At 52.3% G+C, this 22,549-nt stretch overlaps 9 protein-coding genes across 9 annotated transcripts; 4 read left to right on the top strand and 5 right to left on the bottom strand.

The window, feature by feature from the left end:
* Window positions 1-21: 21 nt before the first annotated feature.
* On the top strand, window positions 22-2,406 carry PV05_09000 (uncharacterized protein). Its single transcript, XM_013458555.1, has one exon. The coding sequence runs from the start codon at window positions 411-413 to the stop codon at window positions 2,064-2,066; it is 1,656 nt and encodes a 551-aa protein (XP_013314009.1). The 5' UTR covers window positions 22-410; the 3' UTR covers window positions 2,067-2,406.
* A 188-nt stretch (window positions 2,407-2,594) lies between these two features.
* PV05_08999 (acetolactate synthase, large subunit, biosynthetic type) lies at window positions 2,595-5,256 on the bottom strand. The gene is made up of 3 exons (XM_013458554.1): window positions 4,900-5,256; window positions 2,991-4,849; window positions 2,595-2,937 (listed from the first exon to the last, which is right to left on the bottom strand). Exons 1-3 carry the CDS (start codon window positions 5,088-5,090, stop codon window positions 2,888-2,890), a joined length of 2,100 nt encoding a protein of 699 aa, XP_013314008.1. The 5' UTR covers window positions 5,091-5,256; the 3' UTR covers window positions 2,595-2,887.
* Window positions 5,239-7,070, bottom strand: PV05_08998 (allantoicase). Its single transcript, XM_013458553.1, has one exon. The coding sequence runs from the start codon at window positions 6,813-6,815 to the stop codon at window positions 5,634-5,636; it is 1,182 nt and encodes a 393-aa protein (XP_013314007.1). The 5' UTR covers window positions 6,816-7,070; the 3' UTR covers window positions 5,239-5,633.
* A 138-nt stretch (window positions 7,071-7,208) lies between these two features.
* PV05_08997 (uncharacterized protein) lies at window positions 7,209-8,233 on the top strand. Its single transcript, XM_013458552.1, has one exon. The coding sequence runs from the start codon at window positions 7,408-7,410 to the stop codon at window positions 7,822-7,824; it is 417 nt and encodes a 138-aa protein (XP_013314006.1). The 5' UTR covers window positions 7,209-7,407; the 3' UTR covers window positions 7,825-8,233.
* Window positions 8,234-9,558: 1,325 nt separating this feature from the next.
* PV05_08996 (uncharacterized protein) lies at window positions 9,559-11,413 on the top strand (the record flags this gene model as incomplete). The annotated part of the gene is made up of 3 exons (XM_013458551.1): window positions 9,559-9,670; window positions 9,721-10,940; window positions 10,999-11,413. 3 exons carry the CDS (start codon window positions 9,559-9,561, stop codon window positions 11,251-11,253), a joined length of 1,587 nt encoding a protein of 528 aa, XP_013314005.1. The 3' UTR covers window positions 11,254-11,413.
* Window positions 11,414-11,878: 465 nt separating this feature from the next.
* On the bottom strand, window positions 11,879-13,416 carry PV05_08995 (uncharacterized protein; the record flags this gene model as incomplete). Its single annotated transcript, XM_013458550.1, has 3 exons — window positions 11,879-12,191; window positions 12,258-13,185; window positions 13,242-13,416. 3 exons carry the CDS (start codon window positions 13,414-13,416, stop codon window positions 11,879-11,881), a joined length of 1,416 nt encoding a protein of 471 aa, XP_013314004.1.
* A 731-nt stretch (window positions 13,417-14,147) lies between these two features.
* PV05_08994 (uncharacterized protein) lies at window positions 14,148-18,895 on the top strand (the record flags this gene model as incomplete). The annotated part of the gene is made up of 6 exons (XM_013458549.1): window positions 14,148-15,154; window positions 16,013-17,324; window positions 17,382-17,504; window positions 17,556-17,609; window positions 17,663-17,784; window positions 17,833-18,895. The coding sequence occupies 6 exons, from the start codon at window positions 14,148-14,150 to the stop codon at window positions 18,893-18,895; spliced, it is 3,681 nt and encodes a 1,226-aa protein (XP_013314003.1).
* Window positions 18,896-18,977: 82 nt separating this feature from the next.
* On the bottom strand, window positions 18,978-20,575 carry PV05_08993 (uncharacterized protein; the record flags this gene model as incomplete). The annotated part of the gene is made up of 2 exons (XM_013458548.1): window positions 18,978-19,380; window positions 19,449-20,575. The coding sequence occupies 2 exons, from the start codon at window positions 20,573-20,575 to the stop codon at window positions 18,978-18,980; spliced, it is 1,530 nt and encodes a 509-aa protein (XP_013314002.1).
* Window positions 20,576-21,620: 1,045 nt separating this feature from the next.
* On the bottom strand, window positions 21,621-22,307 carry PV05_08992 (uncharacterized protein; the record flags this gene model as incomplete). Its single annotated transcript, XM_013458547.1, has 2 exons — window positions 21,621-22,085; window positions 22,188-22,307. 2 exons carry the CDS (start codon window positions 22,305-22,307, stop codon window positions 21,621-21,623), a joined length of 585 nt encoding a protein of 194 aa, XP_013314001.1.
* Window positions 22,308-22,549: the final 242 nt, after the last annotated feature.

Genomic DNA, 22,549 nt, shown 5'->3' with positions numbered 1-22,549 from the left:
ATCTTTTCTGCTAGATTCCCATGGAAGCAAATGCCCTATGACACGCTTCGTTCAAGGGTTCAAGTTGGGAGCATGGCCTGAATCAGTTAAGTGTTGATCATTTATTTGCATGTGTTACGGTGAAGGCAACTTGAACCTCCATTTGAGTCATTTTTTCCGTCTCTCTCTTTGCATCCTTTTCACTCGTTGCAGTGTCGACATCGATATATGTTTATCTGAATGCCCGCTCGTTCTTTGCACGCCTCCGACTCCAACGCCGAGCCGATTGAGGTCAACTTTCTCCGACTTCCAGCATCGACTTGACCAGATCGGACTTGACTTGACTTGACATCATTTGCTCGCTCTTTCCTTTTGGCGTTCGAGAGAGACATGAACACCACCCAAGGACTACTTCAACTCAAGACATCAACATGACAGGCGAACTGCATCTCGACCTCGACAATGTCGAAGCCCAGAACACCGAGATCCGGCCCGTCCAATCACGAGCCACCGCCGCTCCCCCTTCCTCCCTCGACCTGGAGAAAACACCCACATGTGCCGCCGAGGACTCCCAACACGACGACAACAGAGACAAAGACCGGCCAACAGCCGACCTAACACGCATCCGATCCCACGCCTCACACCACGACATCCACGCCATCCCCAGTCACACGTCCTCATACATTGAGATCAACGCCGCCCAGTACGAACGCTTCACACCCCGACGCAAACTCCTCATCACATGTGTCCTGTCACTATGCGGCTTTCTGGCGCCCATCTCCAGCACGACGATTCTCGCCGCCATCCCCGAAGTCGCGACCACGTACCACACGAGCGGCAGTGTGATCAACGTCTCCAACGCTCTGTATCTCGTCTTCATGGGCCTGTCACCGTGCCTCTGGGGCCCACTGTCCACGATCTACGGCCGCCGCTGGATCTGCATCGTGACCGCGTGGTTGTTCTTCGCCTTCAGCATCGGCACCGCGCTCGCGCCGAACCTCGCCTCGTACTTCATCTTTCGCATGTTGACCGCGTATCAGGGCACCAGCTTCCTGATCGTCGGGACCAGTTGTCTGGGCGACATCTACACGCCGACCGCGCGCGCCACCGCCCTGGGCTGGTTCCTGTCCGGCACGCTGATCGGCCCGGCGTTTGGACCGTTCATCGGCGGCATCATCGTCACGTTCCGCAGCTGGCGCGACATCTTCTGGCTGCAAGCCGCGCTGGGCGGACTGGCCGCCGTGCTGGTCGTCTTTGTCCTGCCCGAAACGATCCCGGACAAAAAAATCGACGAGCTGCGCGAGTTGTCCCGCAAGGACAGACTGGGCAGGATCGCCCACTGGGTCAGCCCGTTGCGTGTCGGCGTCTTGTTGTTCTCGTACCCGAACCTGATCGTCGCGGGCGTCGCGAGCAGCAGCCTCGTCTGGAACATGTACAGCCTCCTCACGCCCATCCGCTACGTGTTGAACCCGCGCTTCCACCTGACGAGTCCGATCCAGAGCGGCTTGTTCTACATCGCCCCGGGCTGTGGGTATCTGCTGGGCACCTTTTTCGGAGGCAGGTGGGCCGATCACATTGTCAAGAAGTGGATTCGGAAGAAGGGCAGGCGCGTGCCGGAAGATCGGCTGCGCAGTTGCTATGTTTTCGTCGGAGGCGTCATCCCGGCGTGCATGCTGATCTACGGCTGGAGCGTCGAAAAGGAGGTCGGCGGCGTCCCGTTGCCCGTGGCCGCCATGTTCGTCCAGGGTGTCGCGCAATTGTTTGCCTTTCCGAGCTTGAACACGTATTGTCTGGATGTCATGCAGGCCAAAGGCCGGAGCTCCGAGGTCGTCGCGGGGAACTATATGATCCGCTATGTCTTTGCGGCCGCGGGGAGCGCCGTCTGTTTGCCGGCCATCGAAGCCATCGGCGTGGGTTGGTTTAGCACGATATCTGCCGGTTTCTTGGTCGTGAGTGCTTTTAGTCTCTGGGCCACGACGGTATGGGGAGAGGGATGGCGACGGGCCGTGGACCAGAAAAAGAGGAGGAAGAGGGAGGCTAGGGAAAATGAGAAGCACGAGGCCAAGGGTGGTCAGGTCGGCGTTTGAGAAATCCTCTGCGACGTACGGAGTAGTCTTATCGATGATGGAATGGAATTGCTCGTTTTTCGGGAATCTGGCACGTGTCTGGGTGGTTGGGGGTGCATCAGGTGTCTCTCAAAAGGATGAGGTTTCAGTCCTCAGGAGAATGTTGACCTGAGTTTGGATACCACGTGAAGTCTGAAGATAAAACGGACTGGGCAGATCCGCCGCTTGATAGAATTGAGCGGATTGCAAAGGTCAATGACGAGCAACGAGACTCATGAGTATAGATAGACATAGATTCAGTCATGCGCGTCTTTGACCACGCAAACATGGCATTTTCATGAAGAAAAGAATCCCGAGACCACGACATTCCTGTCCATTCTGAGGGCAGGTCTCTGTGTGTGATAGCTGCTGATATCAAGAAGTGCGATCACTGGAGCTGGATAGCTGCGTATGGCTCTCCAAACTGTCGACGAACAGCATGGCACAGCACAGCACAGCACAGCACAGCACTGATCTGAAGGAGAAATCAAGGCGAAGGGACAGAACTCGTGTCTTGGTTCGAGAGTAAAATGCTTTGATTCAGCTTGATTGACCAGCTATAATCTCGACCGACCTGAAATGAAGGAAGTGCAGAAACTCCCGCATATAACAACTTCTCATGCACACCGCCTGAAACTTTTGCACACTTTTGCTTTCCAAAACCGGATCACGGCAAAGGCCTAGCTAGACTAAGCTCAAATTCCTTGCCGAAGCTTTTGAATTATCGTGAATGCGTACGTCGCCTATACAAATCGTCCTCCTAATTCGGGGTATTAGAAAAGAAAGCATGGTGTTTGTCATGGTCAATGGCCGGTCCTTTGCTTCATGACAGCTCGTCGCTGCTTCTCTTTGGCTGCCAGAAATGTCAGTACAGGCGCAAGGTCAATTGTTGGGTTAAACGCATACCTTCATCGTACACCAAGAACTCGTGCAAAGCCTTACCACCGGGCACCATGGGCAAGACAGGCACCTTCTTGTCGGTAACGACTTCCAGAAGAGCCGGCCCATCGCCACTACCACTAATCAACCACTGTAAACTCTCTTCGACATCGGCAGGCTTGATGCATCTTCGTGCCTGTACGCCCATGGCCTCCGCAAGTTTGACAAAATCAGGGTTCTTTTGGTGAGTATGGGCGAATCGATCCTCGTAGAACAGACTCTGCCACTGCGTGACCATGCCCTGTTCCTCGTTGTTCAGAACGATGACCTTCACACCAATATTGAACTGATTGGCTGTGCTCAACTCGGTCAAGGTCATGTTAAACGACGCGTCTCCATCAATATCCACGACAAGGCAGTCTGGTCTAGCGACTTTGGCACCAATGGCAGCGGGAAGGCCGAATCCCATCGTGCCCAAGCCGCCAGAGGTGACCATAGTTCGAGGATGTCGCCATCGGAAGTGCTGAGCAGCCCACATTTGATGTTGGCCAACACCAGTTGCAATGATGGTTTGCTCCTTCATGTTGGCTGTCAGATCTGAAAGCTTTTCGATCAATTCCTGGGGCTTGATCAACCCATCAGGTGTTCCCCGCTCAAAGGAGTTCATTGGGAACCTCTTCTTCCAGTCACTGATCTGCGCGAACCATTCAGGTCGGTCATTAACAGCCTTGACCTTGGGGATGAGCTCCGCTAGATTGGCCGTCACATCTCCCTCTACGGCTTCGGTAGCCTGTACAACTTTGTTGATGTTCTTCGGCATAATTTCAAAGTGCACAATACCACCACGGTTTTCAGCTGCGGCGGCCTTGGCCTGAGGCGCGAACTTAGCAATAAGGCCCGTTACACGGTCGTCGAATCGAGCACCCAATGCAATTACCAGGTCGGCCTCCTGCATAGCCATGTTGGCGTACGCAGAGCCGTGCATGCCAAGCATATGTAAGGACTTGGGATCGAGTTCATCGTAACCACCAAGACCTTGCAAAGTCGTCGTGACTGGTATCGCAGCTTTATCGGACAACTCCTTCAGGAGCTTCGGACCCTCGGGACTGCCCAGAATACCCGCACCTGCGTAGATGACAGGCTTCTTCGACACATTAACAAGATCGGCCACGCGGGAGATGGTGCCGTCCAAACGTCTTTTGGATAATTCTCTGGCAGCCAAGGTTGCGGCCGAAGGATGTGCTGGAAGGGTGGACTGCATCGGAATGGGTCTCCTCAGGATGCCACCAGTCACGTCGCTGGGCAGATCAACAAGGACAGGACCAGGCCGTCCTGAAGTGGCGATCTCAAAAGCTTCCTTTATCCTCTTTGGCAGCTCGGCCACATTCTTGACCATGACATTCCACTTTGTGCAAGCTCTTGAGATGCCGACAACGTCAGCTTCCTGGAAAGCATCCGTGCCAATTTTGGTTGTGGGTACCTGGCCGCAAAACACGACCATGGGTGTGCCATCCGACAAGGCATCTTGCATAGGTGTAATGACATTGGTCGCACCAGGACCAGAAGTCACAAGAACGACACCGGGTTTCCCAGAAGCTCTTGCGTAACCCTCTGCCATATGTCCTGCACCTTGTTCATGTTTAGGGAGGATGAAATCGAAATGTTTCGAATTGTAGATGGCATCGAAGACTGGGAGAATAGCACCACCAGGGTAGCCAAAAATGTGCTTGACGCCTAACCGGAGCATCATCTCGTGGAAGATCTGCCCGCCGCTGAGGCCAACGAAAGAGTCATCGAGCTCCGGTTGTTGTCGATTGACCAAAGGCGAGGGTTCGTTTCGTCGGAAGTCATTGTTAAAGGCAGGACTAGGGAGTGGTCGAGCTGATCTGGGTGACTGTTAGCTCGAGTTTGAATGTTTTCTTCCCGCTTGACATACTGTGATTGGGCTGCAGCAGTGGTAGCAGGTCTTCTCGTCTGCTCCGTAGTAGACTTTTGGGATTTTCGGTAAGGCGAAAGAGCTGCCGCCGAAGCGGTGGAGGAGAAAGGTTGTGAGCACGAGGGTCTTCGTTTGGAGATGGAGCGAATGGCACTGGAGCCAGGCCTCATGGGCATCATTTTCGTCGCCATGGTTTTTGGCGGAGGTGTGAGTATAGAGACTGGTCAACTGGAGAGGGGAAGTGGGTGAGAAATGGAGGAATGAGGAATAAGGAATTATGAGTCAACGCCACCCTGGGTGTGGTGGTGTGTGCAATTCCGCAGTCAATCTAGAAGATCGCGGGCGGAAGCGAGAGAGCAGAGACAATGGGAAGAGTGCAAGCAATTTTTTGCGGAGAAGTTCACAAGTGCCACTTGACCGGCCGAAATCGGTCTTGGCACGACCATCGAGTTCGAGACTCGACTCTTGACTGGCCACGACTGGCTTGACTTTCTTCAGAAGGTCAGGCTAGAAAATCCCTGTAGCCACCCACCAGTCTTCCTTAACCAAGCCATCTTAGCTAGGTACTGTACCGCGGCTACTAGGCACCGAGGGCACCTAACCTAAGGTACCTGGCACCTACCTGGTAGGTATCGTCGTTGAGACCAGCTACTACCTACCTAGGTAGTATAACTTGGTGTCCAACGAAGTCGATCTCGTGCGAGTATGGTTTCGGGAAGATGGAACCACTCCTCCTATGCTCTTCTCCCAAAGATTCGTAACCTCTTCACGCCGCCATCTGGGATAATCGTCATCTTGGCATGCGTCCAGACATGGCCATCTGGGGCGTCGGTGGCGACGAGGTCTCCTCCTTCGAAGATATGCTCGATATCAGCTCTACAAGGCTGTTCACCCTTAGTCAACGGCACCCATCCGGCATCGTCAGCCTTTGGCTCGGGCTCCGTCCCTAAAGCTGCTTTAGCAACTTCCATTGACCAACCTTCCACCTTGACTGCCCTAGGGAAATTTCCACGGAAGTCTTTGGTGTCAACCACCACCTTCTCAATCTTTTTGCCCTTCAATCCCAACCTGGCAATCACCCAGTCGACGTGTCCTTTCGTCCTGCTGCGCTTTGTCTCCCAACCATCACCCATGTCTTTTCCCCGACCTGGTAGGAGCAGATACGACTTGCCGCCAAAATGCTGGTCGGAACACTCGATCGCGACACCGCCGTTCAATGCACTGGCAAGATCTTCCACTGGTCTTTCGCCCATGGCTGCACTTGTCGGTAATGGTGGGGGCACGACTTTCCCATACACTCTCAACCGGGCAATGCCGCCGTCTGGATATTGTTTTAACCTCAGGTGAGTGAACTGCTTCCCGGTCACTCCTGGCCCATAGACCTTCCAAGCCTGCCGCTGGCTAGGTCCACATTTGGAAGGAGGGAGCACCTCCGTCCATCCAGCGAAATCCTCTTTGTCGACACCACTGCCCTCCTCTTGTTCAGATGTCACGAAGCAACCATCTAAGCCTGCATATGGTGCCTCATTGCCATTGAAGTAAGCCGTGTCCACTTCCACGGCATCTATTACTCCAACGCAGCCCAGCTTTATCACCACCCAATCATACTCTTTAGGATTATGTCTTCTTGTCTCCCAACCATCATACCATGCTCCTGAGTGCACGAAAACTCCCGGCCTGCGAATTGGAGGGCCTACTGTGAGCAGATTCTCTGCAGAGGCAAACCATTCGTCGGAGAAGGAGACAATCTTAGCCCCTAACACTGAAGTCGCGAGGCTCGTAGATGACGAGAAGGTAGTGTCTATGAGGGTCGCAGGCACAGGTATCGTAGCCACGTCTGAGCTGGCTGCAGGTGGAGATTCGCCCTTGTCCACAGCAGCGTCAGAAATGATCTGTGGTACAATATTGACTTCCATCGTGGTAGGTGATCTGCTGCGTCGACAGTCTGGGAGAGTCGACTTGATCTCGAGCACTAAAACAGGTATTGTATCGATGCCAGCTGGACGGAATGAGCTTTGATAATTGGGCCAAGTCCAGTAGATATTTGTAAGTTAGGAGATTTTCCCTAAGTTCCAAGCCAAAGAATCAACAGCAGAGGGTTCCAAAGCACAAAACATTTCGCCGTTTGCTTCGGACAGATACGAGGCGATCGCGGAGACCGCCGAAGCACGACTTAGCGACAAGAACGACTCTGGATGCTACCCCTCTCTCACGTGCTTTTATCTAGTCTTCTCAAATTGTCTGCGGGGAGATAATCAACACGATATCCGCAGGGCAAAATCAATCCAAACGCTTTTTAGAGGAATACTCAGTACTTTCCCCACGATATTCCTCTCCATAATCCGCCAATTCCAACAGTACGGTGTCTAACAAAATCGGTGTACCCTATCCACCGCACACGAAGACAGCTGCGCCACTTGCTGCTACAGGGAAAGTTACGTCAGTGTTGTCACCCCTTGATTCCGCACGCGCCAGTGGAAGCACAGTCGTGCCGGCCGCTGTCGCTGCATGCAGAACCGGACGGGCGCGATGAACTCGACCAGGACAGCAATCGAGGAACATTGGCGGGCATCGGAAGAAGGTGATACAGAAGCCGAACACGTCATCTACGCCTTGGACGCGATTCTCGACTATCCCCAATCAGGCGAGCGATTCCGTGGTCGCACGACGATTGCTGCGCAACGTGGCGGCCACCCAGCAGAGCGGCACTTCACGGTGCAACGGATCTCAGGCAACGGCAATCTGTGGGTGAGCGAGTGTATCATCACCTACGACGACGTGCCAACTTACTCATTTTCCATCATGGAATTTGCTAGCGAGTTGGTAGTGCACGAGACGCAGTACTTCGCTGACTCCTTCAGTGCGCCTGCGTGGCGGGCAGCACTCGCGGAGCCGATGCCGGGCAGGCACATCGACAGGGCATGATCGCACCAAAGAACTTCTTCACATAGTTCGTCATTTTGAGCATTGATCTCTTTGAGGCTCGGTCTGTTGTCGAGAAAGGCGTCTCGCTCAGATGCGTGACGAGCCGTCTGACCCCATCGAGCTTCGCGTCCTGCTGGTCAGGCACGTTCGATGGACTCTTCGCGGCTTTCGTCTTCCACTGATCTCAAGGTGCTTGTGGTACAACCTCAAATTCATCTAGGTATAAAGAGCCTTAGCGCTCGGCTTTAGCGTTCCACCTCCTCGTCCACGAGTACTGTCCCTATTGGCCACGCATCAACTTCCATACAAAGCTGCATTAATTGCGTGCATTTATTTATATTATGGCCGGACACCAAAATACTGAGTTACAAATTAGTTGAAGGAATAGTCGACGACCTTCAAATTCAAGACATTCATAACGCTCCGAATGTTTCGAACTCATGTCATGACTGTCCCGGCCTGGTCAGCAGTGCTGACGCGCCACACCAGTCCTTGAATGCTTGTGATTTATTCTCTACGGTCCTCTCTTCCTCGTGAGTCGTAAAGTCAACGACGACTAGGCTTTTAACGAGGAGTGCACCGTATAGCCTCCGGCATTGCCTAACTCCCAGTCGACTTGAATTTTATTTTTGCTTATAAATTCTAAACTTGGGTTTTATAATTACTTAAGCTACTCCGTATTGAGGAGATTAATAGCGCCTTGTTACAAAACGCCTTATGATCGCTTAGGCGCAGGACCAGGAAGGGAAGGAAAGCTGGATCACCGAGCAGGGAGAGACATGCGTCTTTCTACGTCTAGAACCATTCACCATGCGGAGAACGAAGCCTTACGAAATGCAAGGCTAGATCACGTGGTCTGGGCCAGTGCGATCAATCTGGTTGAGTCGGATCAGGGTGCATCAGCGATTGCAGTACACTGATTAGGACTGATCTCTCCTGATGATACTAAGCTAGGCTATACTCGTGCTCTCATTGCCATACCTCTGATACTTCCACTTGCCAAGGGACCCAAGCTCCGCAGCCGTGTTCACGTGAGAGTAGAGACATACTCGAGAGCATCTGGGGTGTCTGGCTGCTTCTTGTTCCTTGTTGGGACTAGCCAGAAGCTCAACACGACACCGGCGTGGTCGAGAGGCTGGCGGAGCCCCACTCCGTCAACGTCGGAGTCAAGCCGAACGCACAGGATCCGAATTACCTTGCAGAATTTCAGATCTGGCTAATTGTCAATCAAACCCATCTTGGGATTCCTGCCACGCGGCGGAGTGTCGAAGGCCACAATCCGATGAGCCTTGCTTTATCGGAGTCCTACCGCGGTGTTCAGCGGCAGCCACATTCTCGAGACCAGCAATCTAGTGTCCCATGGGGAAGGCCTAGCGCGGGGTTCCAAGGCGGAGTTTGTTCCAGGTGACGACTTTTTGGCCAGAAGCCAGAGCCTCGACAGGACAATCCACTCCCATACTCGGCCATACCTGCACAAACTGGTCGTGTATTGAAGTCTGGTGGTCCAATCATCGTCTAAATTCTCCTGCATCTGTCCAGTCGACAAGACGCCTATACCCCAGAGGGGCAGTTTACCCCAAGCCTTTGCCACTTGCTGTCCGAGCAATATCTTCAGGGCATAAGGATATTATAGCAAGAGGATCCTGGCTCGAATCTACACCTTGAAATATCTTCACATCAGTCAGACCACTGCATCACGCAATGTCCAAGGCTGAAGAAACTACCACAGTCACCATGGCAGACGAGGCGAACCCACAAGAATCTGTGCCGCTCAAGGACAAATTCTTCCGCCACTATCGGTCATTCCTCTACTGTGGGATAACTTGTATTGGCGGCTTCCAACTCGGTGAGTCCTGCCTGCTATTGCCTTTCTCGATGCCTTCTGACAAGACAAAGGGCTCGATCTTGGGGCCATCGCAGGCTTCCAGGCCATGCCTGGTTTCCTTATGAAGTTCGGCTTTCCTCAAGAGGGCGCGACCTTCGGCTGGGGAATCGACCCAACCGTGCAACAGCTCATCAGCTCACTGATGTTGGTTGGTGCTTTTGTCGCCTGCTTAGCTATCGGTCCCTCCGGCAAAGTCCTGAGCAGGAAATGGATGTTATTCATCGGCTGCAATATCAACCACTTGGGCGTCATACTCATGATGGTTGCGAACAACCTGGCCACTCTGTATGCAGGGCGGATCATCATTGGTATCTCGGTTGGGATTCTCGACGTGCTCCCACAGTTGTACATTCACGAATGCGCTCCTGCGGCGCAGCGAGGGTCACTCCTGGGGGCTTTCAACGTGCTTGTCAGCATAGGCCTACTCATCGGCTCGATTGTCGACAACTACACTTTCACCATTATGAACTCCAACGCCTACATAATCCCGCTTGGCATTTTCTTCATCTCCCCGGTCTTCATCACGGTCGCCTTGCCCTTCATCCCAGAGACTCCGAGATGGCTCGTCGAACACAACAAGCCAGAAAAGGCAAAAAGGGCGTTGAGCAAACTCCGTCACAAGGATACACCGCCACAAATCCTCGAGGCCGAGCTACAAGAGATCAAATCTGCGTTTGAAATGGAGCAAACAATGACCCAAGGCGTTGCGATCCTGGATTGCTTCCGGAAAACCAACCTTCGCCGCACGCTGCTCTCAGTGGCCCTGATGAGCTGTCTCACCGGCTCAGGTGCCGTCTTCATCCTCGTCTACGGAACTTACTTCTTTGCTATTGCCGGTCAAACCAACGCCTTTGCAGAAAGTGTTGGCATGACTGCTGCCGGTCTGGCTGCCACAATCTTCTCGATGTGGTTGATCACAAGGATCGGACGACGAACAATCTTGATGATCGGTTTTGCCACCCAGGCAGCCGCTATGCTCATCGTGGCAACGGTCTGTCAGTACAAGTCGACAAGCGCCACTGGAGGGAGAGTGCTCGTCACCTTCACGATCATCTACCTCTTCTTCTACAATATGTGTATCGCACCCTATCTCTACCTGTGCGCCGGTGAGATTCCGACTCAGCGCCTACGTGGTTATACCTTGGGTCTGTCGATCGGCGTCTCATTCGCTTGGAACTGGGTCGCCTCATATACCGCGCCGTACTTCTTGAATCCATTGGAATTGAACTGGGTAAGTGAACTCCAAAGAAAAGATTGCGCAGGTCCAAATGGCTGACTTTTATTCGTAGGGCGGCAAGTATGGATACATTTGGGCCGTTTCGAATGTTATCATTCTCGTCTTTGTGTTCTTCTTTGTCCCCGAGACCAAGGACCGGACTCTTGAAGAGATCGACGAGATGTTTGAGGAGAAGGTTGCAGCCCAGAAGTTCAAGAACTACAAGTGTACGCGCGTTGAAACTGCTCGAGTCATTGGCATGCACATCATTGAGGATCAGCAAAAGGAGGGCCATGATCATGTCGAGTCGGTGCGTGGAAGTCAATGAAGGAGATGGAATATACTGGCAATTTCTTGACGGAAAGGGCCTCGCGGGTTGAGGCGAGTGTGCTCAGAGCTGCGTTAGGAAGGGTTTGTTGACTACTGGTCCAACTCATGCTAAGTGTTAAGCATGTGCGAATAAGTGCCATACTAGTAGCTAGTCCTCACGCCGGTCAATTGTGAATGTTCTCTGTCCTCTTCCATGACCTCAGACTAAGAGATTGCCTTGTGGTATAGAAAGTAACCGGTGCGGCTTCAAAGTGCTGCTCGAACTCCATACGGGCTGGTGCCAGTTAAACATTCTCAGCTCTCGGAATCGGGATGCTCGAGGACGAAAACGCTTCTTCTGTAGCGGAGGCGTTCTCCGTGGGCAGGGAGGGCAAATTGTTCAGTGGCTAATCATGCCATAAAATAAAGGAGCGTCTCTTGAGTCGACTCTGGAGCTCCATTGCCGAAGCTCAACTGAAGCAAAAGTGGCTCAAGGTATAATTACACGTTACAATTTCGGGCAAAGCGACACACCAGTGCTCTTCTTCATGACGAGACTCGGGATTTTCAGGGTAGGAAGCTGAAAGCCGAAATCTATAGGCTATACACATGATACAAATACTGCTCAAGCTGACAGCATTCGTCTATAGCTTGGGTTGCAAAGCAGCACTGCCATTGTACAGCTTCTTTGCTTCGTCCTCCTTGTAGTCGCTGATCCTGTGATTGATCTCCGGAGGCGGGACATTGGTCGGTACATAGTTCATACCAGTCTCTACCGCGTGCGCAGCGAAATCGAACTCATCGTAGGCGTATTGTTGCGGGCTGTGGGCGAAGAGCCAAGCTGGGTTTGGCATTGATACAGTCTCGGGCTGGCTCTTGACAAGTTCCCAGTTGGTCTTGTGCCACATCTCGCGTGTTTCGATGCCCATCTTCTGAGCCAAAGACGACCTGGCATGTCTGGGAGTTGTCAGTGTCAGCTTCACTAATGCTGTACCTGTATCTGTGCTGGAATACTAAACGTACCTCAACCTCTCGCAAACTTGCAATCCGAGCGGGACTCGCTTTTTGCCTGCCAATTCTAGGCAAATGGCAACCGTCGCGCAGTCTTCGATCGCTTGGCCGGCTCCTTGACCTGAAGTTGGTAGAAAAGGGTGTGCGGCGTCTCCGAGTACTATCATTCGATTGTGCTTCGATGTCCATCGTGGTAGAGGATCTCGCCAGGCTAGTTTGTGATCGAAAACCTGGTTGGGAGGCGTATGTTTGATGACTTCATGAAGCCGGGAGTCCCAGCCTTTGATGTAGTTGAGGGCGTCTTCTATCTTTCCAGGCTGAGTCCACGATTCCTTGACGTCGAAGGTGTCCTTGTGTGTAATTGTCCAGGTCACGAGCTTCTGCTGTGAGCATGTTCCGTATATGGCGTGCATGTTGGGCCCGATGTAGACTTCCATCTTATCGTAGTCTCCCTCAAACAGAAACTGGAGTTTTGGGTTGTCGCGAATCAGGCTGGAGTCATACCAAGCCCGATAGGCAGCATATCCCGTCGGGTACGGGCGGTCCTGCCAGCCAGTGATGAGGCCACGAGCCTTGGAATGCACTCCATCGCACGCAAGGACACAGTCTGCGGACACTTTGGTATTGTCTTGAAGCTTTATCCCTGCTTCGTCCTCGGTCTCGAAGACTTCTACCACCCGTTTGCCGAAGAAGATTGGAATGCCCAGCTTGCGACAATATTCGGCGAACAGCTTCAGAAGCAACGGCCGGGGCGCGAGATAACCTTCGAAATTCGAATAGCCTGACATAGGTTGACTGAAGAGAATCTCGCCGGTGTCGTGCTTGTGAACGTTGTTCTCGACATATTGACCGGCATGGGGTATTATCTTTTCGTGGATCTTGCCATCGTCCCATTTCGCAATGATTTTTGCAGAGTTCGGAGACAGCCCGATCACATCACCTGTAGGATATATTGTCAGAGGAGCCCCCAAGCAGAGATTCGCAAGTAATACTAACCTAGCGTTGAGACGCCTGGAGTTTGCTCATATATCGCAACTTTGTGGCCTTTTCGAGCACATTCAATCGCTGCAGTGGCCCCGGCATAACCTAGACCGATGATAATAACGTTGATGCCACTTGAACCAGGATATGCGATGCCGTCTGGTCCACTTCCTTGCCCAGTATACTTCATGGTGATGGTGCTTTCTAATTGTGTCTCCTCTGTTGCTGGTTGGAGATTGAGTTATGTATTGACGTCTTTGGCTGCAGGAGGCCGATCAAGAAGAAGGATCGCCTGGAAGCTCAATGTGGACAGTACAGCACGTTCGTGTGTCCGACCGAGAGAGACAGTGTTAGCGCAGATGAGGGATCAGTATCGACGCCTTCGGATTGCCCTCTGCACTACTCTATTGGTGTGGAAATTCAGCCAGGCCCATGGGGTACCAGAGTGATAGTCGAGGGCATGTAGCACTTCCCCAAGGTCTACTATCAGCGGATCAGTCCAGACTGGCCTACCTCCGGTTTCAGCGCCGCTCACCCAGGACGATCGAAATACAATGCTCAGTGTCTGCACCAACTAGCTTCCCCGACAGCCCTCGAGCTTTTACTCCAACAGGCACTGCCTGTCGCCGTGCAAGATACGTGTTCAGGGCCTCAAATCTATTCCCGATATGTCTGAACCCGAGCCGAAGGACACTGCTGGCGATTTTTGAGTCTCCGACCGAAAGCCTGGTAAGCCCCGTGGGGAAAACTGATATCCTTGCACCCTGCATCGGGGGAGCCACACCGGGACTCCCTACATTTCACTAGCCTGTGGCTAGCGTCGGGTCTCCACTCCGGACAACATACTCAAACTCCTGTGGCAGAGCGGGAAGCAAAGGGTCCCGCCCGGGTGTGTCTCCAACAGCAGGCTCACTTTTGACCATGTGGTTGGTTCTGCGGAGTAGATTGCGCCGCGCTGAAGCCATTGTGGTAGAAGTCGAAGTCTGGCCAGGCGTTGGGCTGACCCAGCAACAGAAGGTTTCTCAGAGTATTTTCTATCTTGAACATTTCAAGGTGGTCGCTCACCAGAGAGGTACTAACGACTTTGATACCAAACATACGAACGTCAATATGCCCCAAGAGACAGTGCCTTGGGATGTCTTTCCGCCGACACCAAAATTGGACTTATCCAAGGCCCATCAACAAGGACTGCTGAAAACAGCAAGAGGCATACGACTCTGGCATGCAGTATTTGGCATTCCCCTCGAAAAGTCCCTGCGGGCCGGCCGAGTGCCCATTCTGTTGATGCACGGAGGAGTAGTCAGCTCCGACTGGAATGCACTGCAAGTCGACTTCCTAGCACCCAATTACACAGTGATTGTGCTGGATCTTCCTGGCCACGGACGGTCACCTTTCGATGACCGCGAACTATCCTACCCAAAGCTGGCAGGTGATGTTGCTGGCGTGCTCGACGTCCTGAAAGTCCCGAAAGCTGCAATTGTATCTTGGTCGGAAGGGACCATGCTTGCCTGGTCTATGCTGGCATACGGCCATCACGACCGAGTTGATCGCATGTTTGCGTACTCTGTTCTTGATGACTACCGCAAGGCAGACGCCGAGAAGGTGATGGGAATCTGGATGGTGGGCGAGTTCTTTACTCGAGCGCAGCGAGAATGGGAAGAGGCCCATCCTGGGGAGAAATGGGATGACTTTCTGGGCGCCTGGATGAAAATGTGGTTGCGGGAGCCGATCTGGACAGCTGAGACTTTCAAGCATCTTCCCATCAGAGGCGAGAGCAAGGACGCTCCCATCGTTTGGGTAGTCACCGGAGATCACGATGAATGGATCCCACCGGAGACGCATGATCGAGTGGCCAAATTCATTCCCAACTCGAGCTATCTCAAGATGCCGAGTGCTGGCCATCTAACTTTCATGCAACAGCCTGCGATGTACAACCGGATGATTGAATGCTTTTTGGAAGATACAAATGTTGTGTCAACGCTGAAAGCCTCGCTGTAGTGCCATCATGGCACGGCGGCCTGAGTTGCCATGTCGTTTCAGCGGGTGACAGAGATGCTGTAGTCTTGGATAGCTTGGAAACGAACAGTGACTCTAAGCATCGCAAGAGACCTGGTCTCCGGAGCCTGTCATGAACAGGGTATACTGTAATCCATCTCTCCCTACGGAGATATCAGAAGGGATTGTAAGCAGGTGATTTGGGGGCCTCGAGGGGCGTCTGGACTGCCCCGAAAGCCCCGCAAACTGGAGAGCTTCGGCGACGATGGATCTAACCATCTAGGCCGCACCAGCCTCTGACTCGTGCCTAGTAGCCCCTCTGTCTGCCCGCTCTCACCGTAACCTGCCCTTTTCCCAACGGCAAGCCAGCCGTGCCAGCAGATTGATTCGATCAGACGGAAGACTGGCCTTGCCATTTACGACTATGGTCAACAAAGGTTGCAAACCTGCAACAAGATTCTGACCCTTTACCCTGCCTTTATGCTCAGACAGACTCCATAGTATCAATCATCATTACGCTGGTCGGACTGACTTGAGATATTAAGACATGGGTGCCCTGAAATGCCAGCTGTGCGATCGCACATATTCCAAGACTGAACATCTGAAGCGACACCAACGTTCCCGTCAGTCTCTTGTCCCAATATCGTAACCTTTGCACACCAGCTTACCCAGATGGACAGACACAAAAGAGCGCCCGTATCAATGTCCCGTGTGTAAGAAGTACTTTTCAAGAAGGTCTGTCTTGGTGCCGATCCGAGCTGTCACCAATATGGACTGATCCTTAACTACAGCGACGTTCTACGGCGGCATCAGAAAAATCACGAAAACCTCAACGAAACAGCAGAGAACTTCACAAAGCGACCAACTAAGCGGAGGAAAGACAATTCGAGACATGGCATCGTATCCGCGTCCAACAACAATGCTCCTGCCTCAACCGATCAGATTCAGCAGCAGGAGCAACTTTCTCCTTCGCACGCAATCGAGAGAGAGCTTTCAGATCACAACCCGGACCTTGAAGCGGTGTTTCAGGGTCTCGACAATGGGGTGCACGACGGCGTTGTTGTCACTGCCACAGATGTCATTGACCAGTCACACGGTGACCTACGGGTGCAGAGCCCTACTGAACCTGACCCTTCGCATGATGCCACCACGCAAGAGGACCAGGTACCCACCAGCAATGCCGTGGCTATCGACGCTTCAGCTGGTGCAGAGATTCCATCACTCAACACTCCATCACTAAACCCCGAAATCAACATTAGCTCATTTGCATTTGCCTCTCCTGCCCCTACCAACGTAGCTCCGGCTTTTGGCAAAGACTCGGAGTTCAATTACAACTTCCCAACAGCCCCTTCCCTGGATGACCTGCAGCTGGGTGACCCGACAGACATGCTGGACTCGTGGCTGTTCCAGTACGATCCTAGCTCGCTGATGAACCCTCTTCCCGACTTTTTGCCCGGCCTGTTATTACCAACTTGGAATTGTGGATCACAGCTCGGCATATTCAGTGAAGACCATGTGGCTCCGAAAATCGTGGACGGGAGCCTCGCCCCAACCACTCGATTCATGAACCGAGTTTCACGCCAGCGCTTTCAGAAAATCTCAAGCCATTGGCAGTCGCGTTCGAACAGAACAACTCGACTCATGCCAAGTCTGTGGCACGACCTTTCATCCTCTGAGAGAAGGAATATATACTGCAAGAATGTATCACCTGGCACAAACGAGGACGCTCGTCAAAGTAGGATTTCGCGATGGGGGTTTGACGACGAATGCCGTCAACAAATGCAACTTACTCTCAACAGCCTGACTCAAGCCGGCAGCGTCTGCTCACCACTGTCGACCGAGTCGGTCGTGCCCGATGACGCTTCTCGGTCAAATAGCACAACAAGCTATCACGTTGGTGAAGTTGTGCTTCCGTCAACAGAGACTTGTGAAGTAGCCCTGGAGATCTACTTCCATCAATTTCATCCGACGTTGCCGGTTATTCACCTACCCACCTTCTCGGCCAAGGGGGCACCATTTGCTATGCTTTTCGTGCTTTGTCTGCTTGGGTTCAGTATTTTGGGCACTCCAAGCGCTACGAAGCTTGTGTCGGACACTTTCCCCGTGCGTACCTCGAAACACTGCATCCATCTCTTCTTACCAGCAGCTGACGGGTGGTAGATGGTAATCCAACTTGTATCCACGGAATTACAATCTAGTACTGCTAGAAAAGGTTCCCCTGCTGAGCAAGCAACCTTGTTGGTCACCGCACTCCTGACACTAAGTTTGGCTTCGATTACAGGAGTAAGCAGTTCGATAACCTTCTCTCCGAAAGCCACGCTGACAGCATGCTAGCAAAATTCAAGGCGCATGGCGCAAGCGGAGATGCTCTACGTAAACCTGATATCGGTGAGTGCTAGTCGTCGGGAAGTTGCCCTTGCTGACAACTGGTGCGTTCACAGATAGCTCAATGGCATGGCTTGTTCTCTGTGAATGGAGATCTTTCCGTTACTGAGGAATTGGATGCAATCCGTGACAATGAGAAGAAATGGTATGCCTGGAGCAAGATTGAATGTGTAAAAAGGTACGAACTTAGTTATACTTGCAAGAACAATCCTAACATCATGTGAAGGTTGATAATTGGGCTCGTGGAGATCGATGACTGGTTTGCAAGCTACTTTTCGACGAGTCCCATGATCCGTCCAGAGACCCTACAGATCCTTCCACCTTCCGAAAACAAAATCTTTCACGCAAACACGGCTTCGCTTTGGATGCAATACATAAAGAACAACGGCGGTGTGCATACGCCTTCCATCGCCACTTCTGTTGACTCATCACTCGATCAATTACGACCTACAGTGTTACCAGCACTGTTGACTCTACTTCAACATCAGATATACGACGCAAATTACCGTTTGCTACTGTCCAATGAAGGACTCAACCCAGAGCGGCTTCTTGAGCCATGGCAGCTGTATACAAAAGAGGCTAGTGATTTGATGCTAATCTCTCGCATTGCCACCTTGCCAGCAACAGGTGCCAATCCCCTGACAAAGGCGGACATCAACGGGCTCATTTCATGGCATATGTCCTGCATGATGCTATCATCGAACATACGACTGTTTGAAGATGCTGCAGGCAGATCCGGACCTGCAGCGGTATCCGTGGCAATGAGCCAAATTGCAAGGTGGTCTTCCACGTCTACAGCTCGACGCGCCGTGTTGCATTCTGCGCAGGTTTTCAAACTCCTTTTTCATAGGAGAATCTCCGACGTCATCAGTGTGCATGCAGTGGCCGCGTTGTTCAAGTCGGCACTTATACTCAGCTTTTATCTCTTGACGGCTCCAACGAACCCACAGTCAAGCTCAGAAAGTCCATTGGAACTATTTGATGAAATCGACTGGTCACACATCGGGACTTGCGGTTTGGTTGATGTGGTGGACTCAAGTATCAGGCCTTGTCAAGCTACCACGCCGGACAGTCATGCCATGCAGTTCATCAAACAGGGCCGCCCGTTCAGTATCACGGGGATTGTGCATCCACCAGGTTATTCATCTTGTGGAAGGGTATTGCTTCACGCCGCTGATCTAATGCAAACATTGGGCAAATGGAAGTCGCGGACATTCTCACAGATTTTACACCTCCTCACGGATGATTTGATGGATATCGACGGCACGTGCGGTGAGGACGAAGACTAGAAGCTTATGAGGAATGTAAATGATGAAATGACTACACTGTTCGAAGGGTCTACAAAACAATAAACAGAATCCCTGGCTGAACCTATGCCTTGAAATTGATCCCTTTTGCCTGTGCCTCGTCGTATGCCTCACGAATAACCTTCTCGTGCTGGGGACTTCGAACAGTTATATTAGCCTTGAATGGCTTAGGCACGCTGAGGAATCCCGGAGCCATTTCTGTCTCAGGTTCCACCACGTTCCCAGCCTTGTCTCTTGCTTTTTCGATGTTGAACCCCCAGAGTGTCCGAACGATGTTGATGAAGAGTGAGCGTTCGGCAACGTGAACACCCGGGCACACTCGACGACCTGCTCCGTAGGTGAAGTGGTCTCGCTGATATGGGTCGTTCACATTGATATACTCGGCTGCCGACAACGGTTTGTCGAGATATCTGGACGGGTTGAACGCTGTTGGATCGTCGTGTATACTCGCATCCATGTGGATGGCCCTATGTGCACCGGATCAGCATCTGAAGCCGTGTGTGTGACGGAAGCAAAAGACTATACTAGTACTTACCACCAGTTCAACATGATTACCGAGCCCTTGGGAATGAAGTAACCCTGGTACCAGTCGTCCTCGCTTGTAGCATGAGGCATCCCAAATTTGTTGACCGGTCTCCAACGAAGCACTTCCTTCACCAGGGCTCGGACATAAGGGAGATCCTTCTCGTCTTCCCACGTAGGAAGCCTGCCTGGTCCAATCACCTTGTCGATCTCATTCTGAGCCGCCTTGACTGCCGTGGGATGTAGTACCATGCAGAGCAGGAAATTGTTCAACGTGGTTCCTGTCGTCTCCGAGCCGGCTTCGATCAGTCCCCCACAAGTGTAGGCCGCTTGTAGGTCGTCAATGCCTGCTTTTGCCGGATCATTCACGTAGAAGTCCTTGCAGAAGCACTCCTCGGCCGTGCCGTTTTGGACCTCCTTCTTCAGCGTCTCCCACAGATCCAGATATACCTTGCTGTCGTGTTCGAACATCTTCTGTCCCTTGGTTCTCCAATTGCCGAAGAGGCTCTGGGGCAGAGCAGCGAGCGAGGGAAAGCTGTCCACGACAAAGGCTCCCGGTGCGGATACATTGGTGAAGTTGTCCAGCACTTGATAGATCCGTTTCACCATCGGATGGTCCCAAGTCGGGAGGCGGTGTCCATAGGTCAACTTCATGATAACAGAGGCGCTGTATCGTCTGTTGTGCATGTAAAAGTTCTCGGGGGTCTCCAACAGCTCGGCCATCAGTTGCTTGGATTCAAAGTCCTGGATTGGCTGATACTTGATGGCAGAACTGGCATTGAGCAGCGCATGGCTATACTTTCGAAGTTGCCGCCACTCCGGACCGTACACCATAAAGAGTTGTCGCTGCTTGCCGCTAACGGTGTCTGCTGCCATGGGCTGCGGCGCCCTGGAGGAATATATCGACGACTTCTTGTCCATGAGCTCCTTCACGACGCGAGGCGAAGAGAGCCAGACATAGTCTGCGCCGCCGATTTTGGTGTAGAAGATCTCCCCGTACTTCTGGTGCCATTCTATGGCCTTCTCACGCACCTTTTCGGTGTCTGCGAGATCGAGAAGATTACCGATGAACGGAAGTCCTTTGGGTCCTGGTGGTAGATGGCGTCTGCGAGAGTCCTGCGAATGTTGCAAGTCAGCCATTGCTCTGTGGAGCCTGTGCCTCATAGAGCTTTGTGCCAAATACCTTGAGAGTGGAAGGCGTGTAATAGATGTATAGAGTCAACAGCCCTAAGAGAGGGAGGAGCAGGATAGTCGCAGATATGGTCAGAACCAGATTGGAGTCTGCCAGCCTTGGGCTGATTGCCGCTACATTGAATACCATCGTCGTGACTCAGGAGTCGAGAACGATGGTGAGCCACCACACAGAGATATAGTACGAAAGAACTTGAAACAACGTTCTGAAGCCCGACGCTGGTAGTCTTCACGGCACTGTCTCAAGTTGGTCGGGCACCGGGTACCAGATGTGTTAGAGGTTTCCTTTTTGGAAAATTCGATGATATGGATGATGCTAGTAGCACTCTCAAAAACGATCGCAATGGACCAGATACAATTTGTCAAAGCCACCGTTGATTGTATCGTGGCTACCTCAAATCTGGTGAGCGTCCACCCCATCCAAGGTATCGGTGCGAGCCACCAGACGCAAGGTGGCAGAGTGGCGCCTACGTCCACCCTTTTTGTCATCCACCTACGCATCAGTGTAGCATGTGCATGCCAAAGAATCGAAGCTTTGAGACTTCCAGAGGTTGGATAATTCCCACATCACACTTCAGCGGACGTTTGTGGGAGAGCCACTTTTACTCCACATTGGTACTGGCAACCCCAGGCCCACGGGCAGATGCGTTCGTGGGGGCCTAGTCAGCATTCCCGGATCGCTCACTGCACGTCCGTAGACGGCCAGGCTGAGTCAGGCCCCTTAAGGGATACTGCGAGTATCAAGATATTCTTCTTGAACGCGTAAATATGCAGGTAGCCGCTCGATACGGGTTCTCAGGTAAGCAGGAAATTTTGTCTCTGATGCACTTGCTTTGGCCTCATCATGGGCCCGCACTCCGATCCCCCAGGCACAAGATGACGTGCCAATTGTACTATAGATATAACCCGGCTCTTAAGCTCGTGTAGCGAATTCCTCTTTGACGAGTGCAGTGAAATTCGATATTTATTTCCTGTCAAACTACTATCCCGCTACCTAAGTCGGCTTGCCTGAAGTTCCCGTGCCACAGGTCCAGTCGCTCTTTGCGCTTTCCAGATCAGCAGGGAACGAAACATGCTCATGAATCCACTTCCATTGGCCATTGATCTTCCTGAGCAAGCTGGTCATGCGGAAAGTGAAGGAGAACTCCTTCCCATCTGTCCCGGTGCCCCAATACCTTTGGATCGTAGTGGCATATCCGAAATCCTTTGAGACGGCAACAATCTCCAGGTCTTTGATGGCGAGGTGAGAATCATCGTAATATGCATCGATGCTGTCGTAGTGAGCCCCGAAGCCTCCACGGGGGATCTGCTTCATCAGATCATAGAACATGGTCTCGGGCAGATCGTAGAAGGATTTGGCCCTTTCCTTGTTGCCGAAATCGGTGTGGTTGAAGTGAATCCACTCCTTGTAGTGTTCCAGTATCTCCTGTTCTTCGGTGGCGAGTTCAGGATCGTGAAACTACGCATGTGGTGGGAGTTATTAGTTTGTGGATGCACGTTGGACGTAATAGTCTTAGGACATTGTGGCGCCAGGAGGCTCTTGTTGCCTGTTTACACTTACCTTGCTTGGTGGCATGCTCAACTTCTCTTGCAGAGCCTTGACCGTCGTGAGCGTTTTCTGGAGCATCCAGTGAGTGCCATGTACGTCCATGAAAGCGGTGGGTTTACCTCGTCCATCCATGATGATTCGACATTGCTGCCCATGATTGTCGTGAGTTTACACCGTGACTGATAAATTTTTGTTGAACTGTTCGAAGTCAAATGTTGTCGGAGTGGTGAGACAGAAACACGACGGTATGGAAGGCCAGAAGCTTTAACTTGGAGAAAAGGAGTATAGTACTATTGTATTCGTTCTGGTCCCGCGAGGAGTGCTTTTACCGTCTTTTGGCGGGACGGGGTCGATTCTCCACATGGAACTATCCA

The sequence above is a fragment of the Exophiala xenobiotica genome (assembly GCF_000835505.1).
Source record: "Exophiala xenobiotica strain CBS 118157 unplaced genomic scaffold supercont1.5, whole genome shotgun sequence".
NCBI classification, from domain to species: Eukaryota; Fungi; Ascomycota; class Eurotiomycetes; order Chaetothyriales; family Herpotrichiellaceae; genus Exophiala; species Exophiala xenobiotica.
This window is presented reverse-complemented; position numbering and strand designations above follow the sequence as displayed.

Bases quoted from the DNA above. Each gene is read 5' to 3' on its own strand.
- PV05_09000 (XM_013458555.1), top strand. From the start codon at position 411: ATGACAGGCGAACTGCATCTCGACCTCGACAATGTCGAAGCCCAGAAC.
- PV05_08999 (XM_013458554.1), bottom strand. From the start codon at position 5,090: ATGGCGACGAAAATGATGCCCATGAGGCCTGGCTCCAGTGCCATTCGC. The intron at 4,850-4,899 runs GTATGTCAAGCG...ACAGTCACCCAG, and splicing joins ACTGCTGCAGCCCAATCACA to ATCAGCTCGACCACTCCCTA. The intron at 2,938-2,990 runs GTATGCGTTTAA...CATTTCTGGCAG, and splicing joins GTTCTTGGTGTACGATGAAG to CCAAAGAGAAGCAGCGACGA.
- PV05_08998 (XM_013458553.1), bottom strand. From the start codon at position 6,815: ATGGAAGTCAATATTGTACCACAGATCATTTCTGACGCTGCTGTGGAC.
- PV05_08997 (XM_013458552.1), top strand. From the start codon at position 7,408: ATGCAGAACCGGACGGGCGCGATGAACTCGACCAGGACAGCAATCGAG.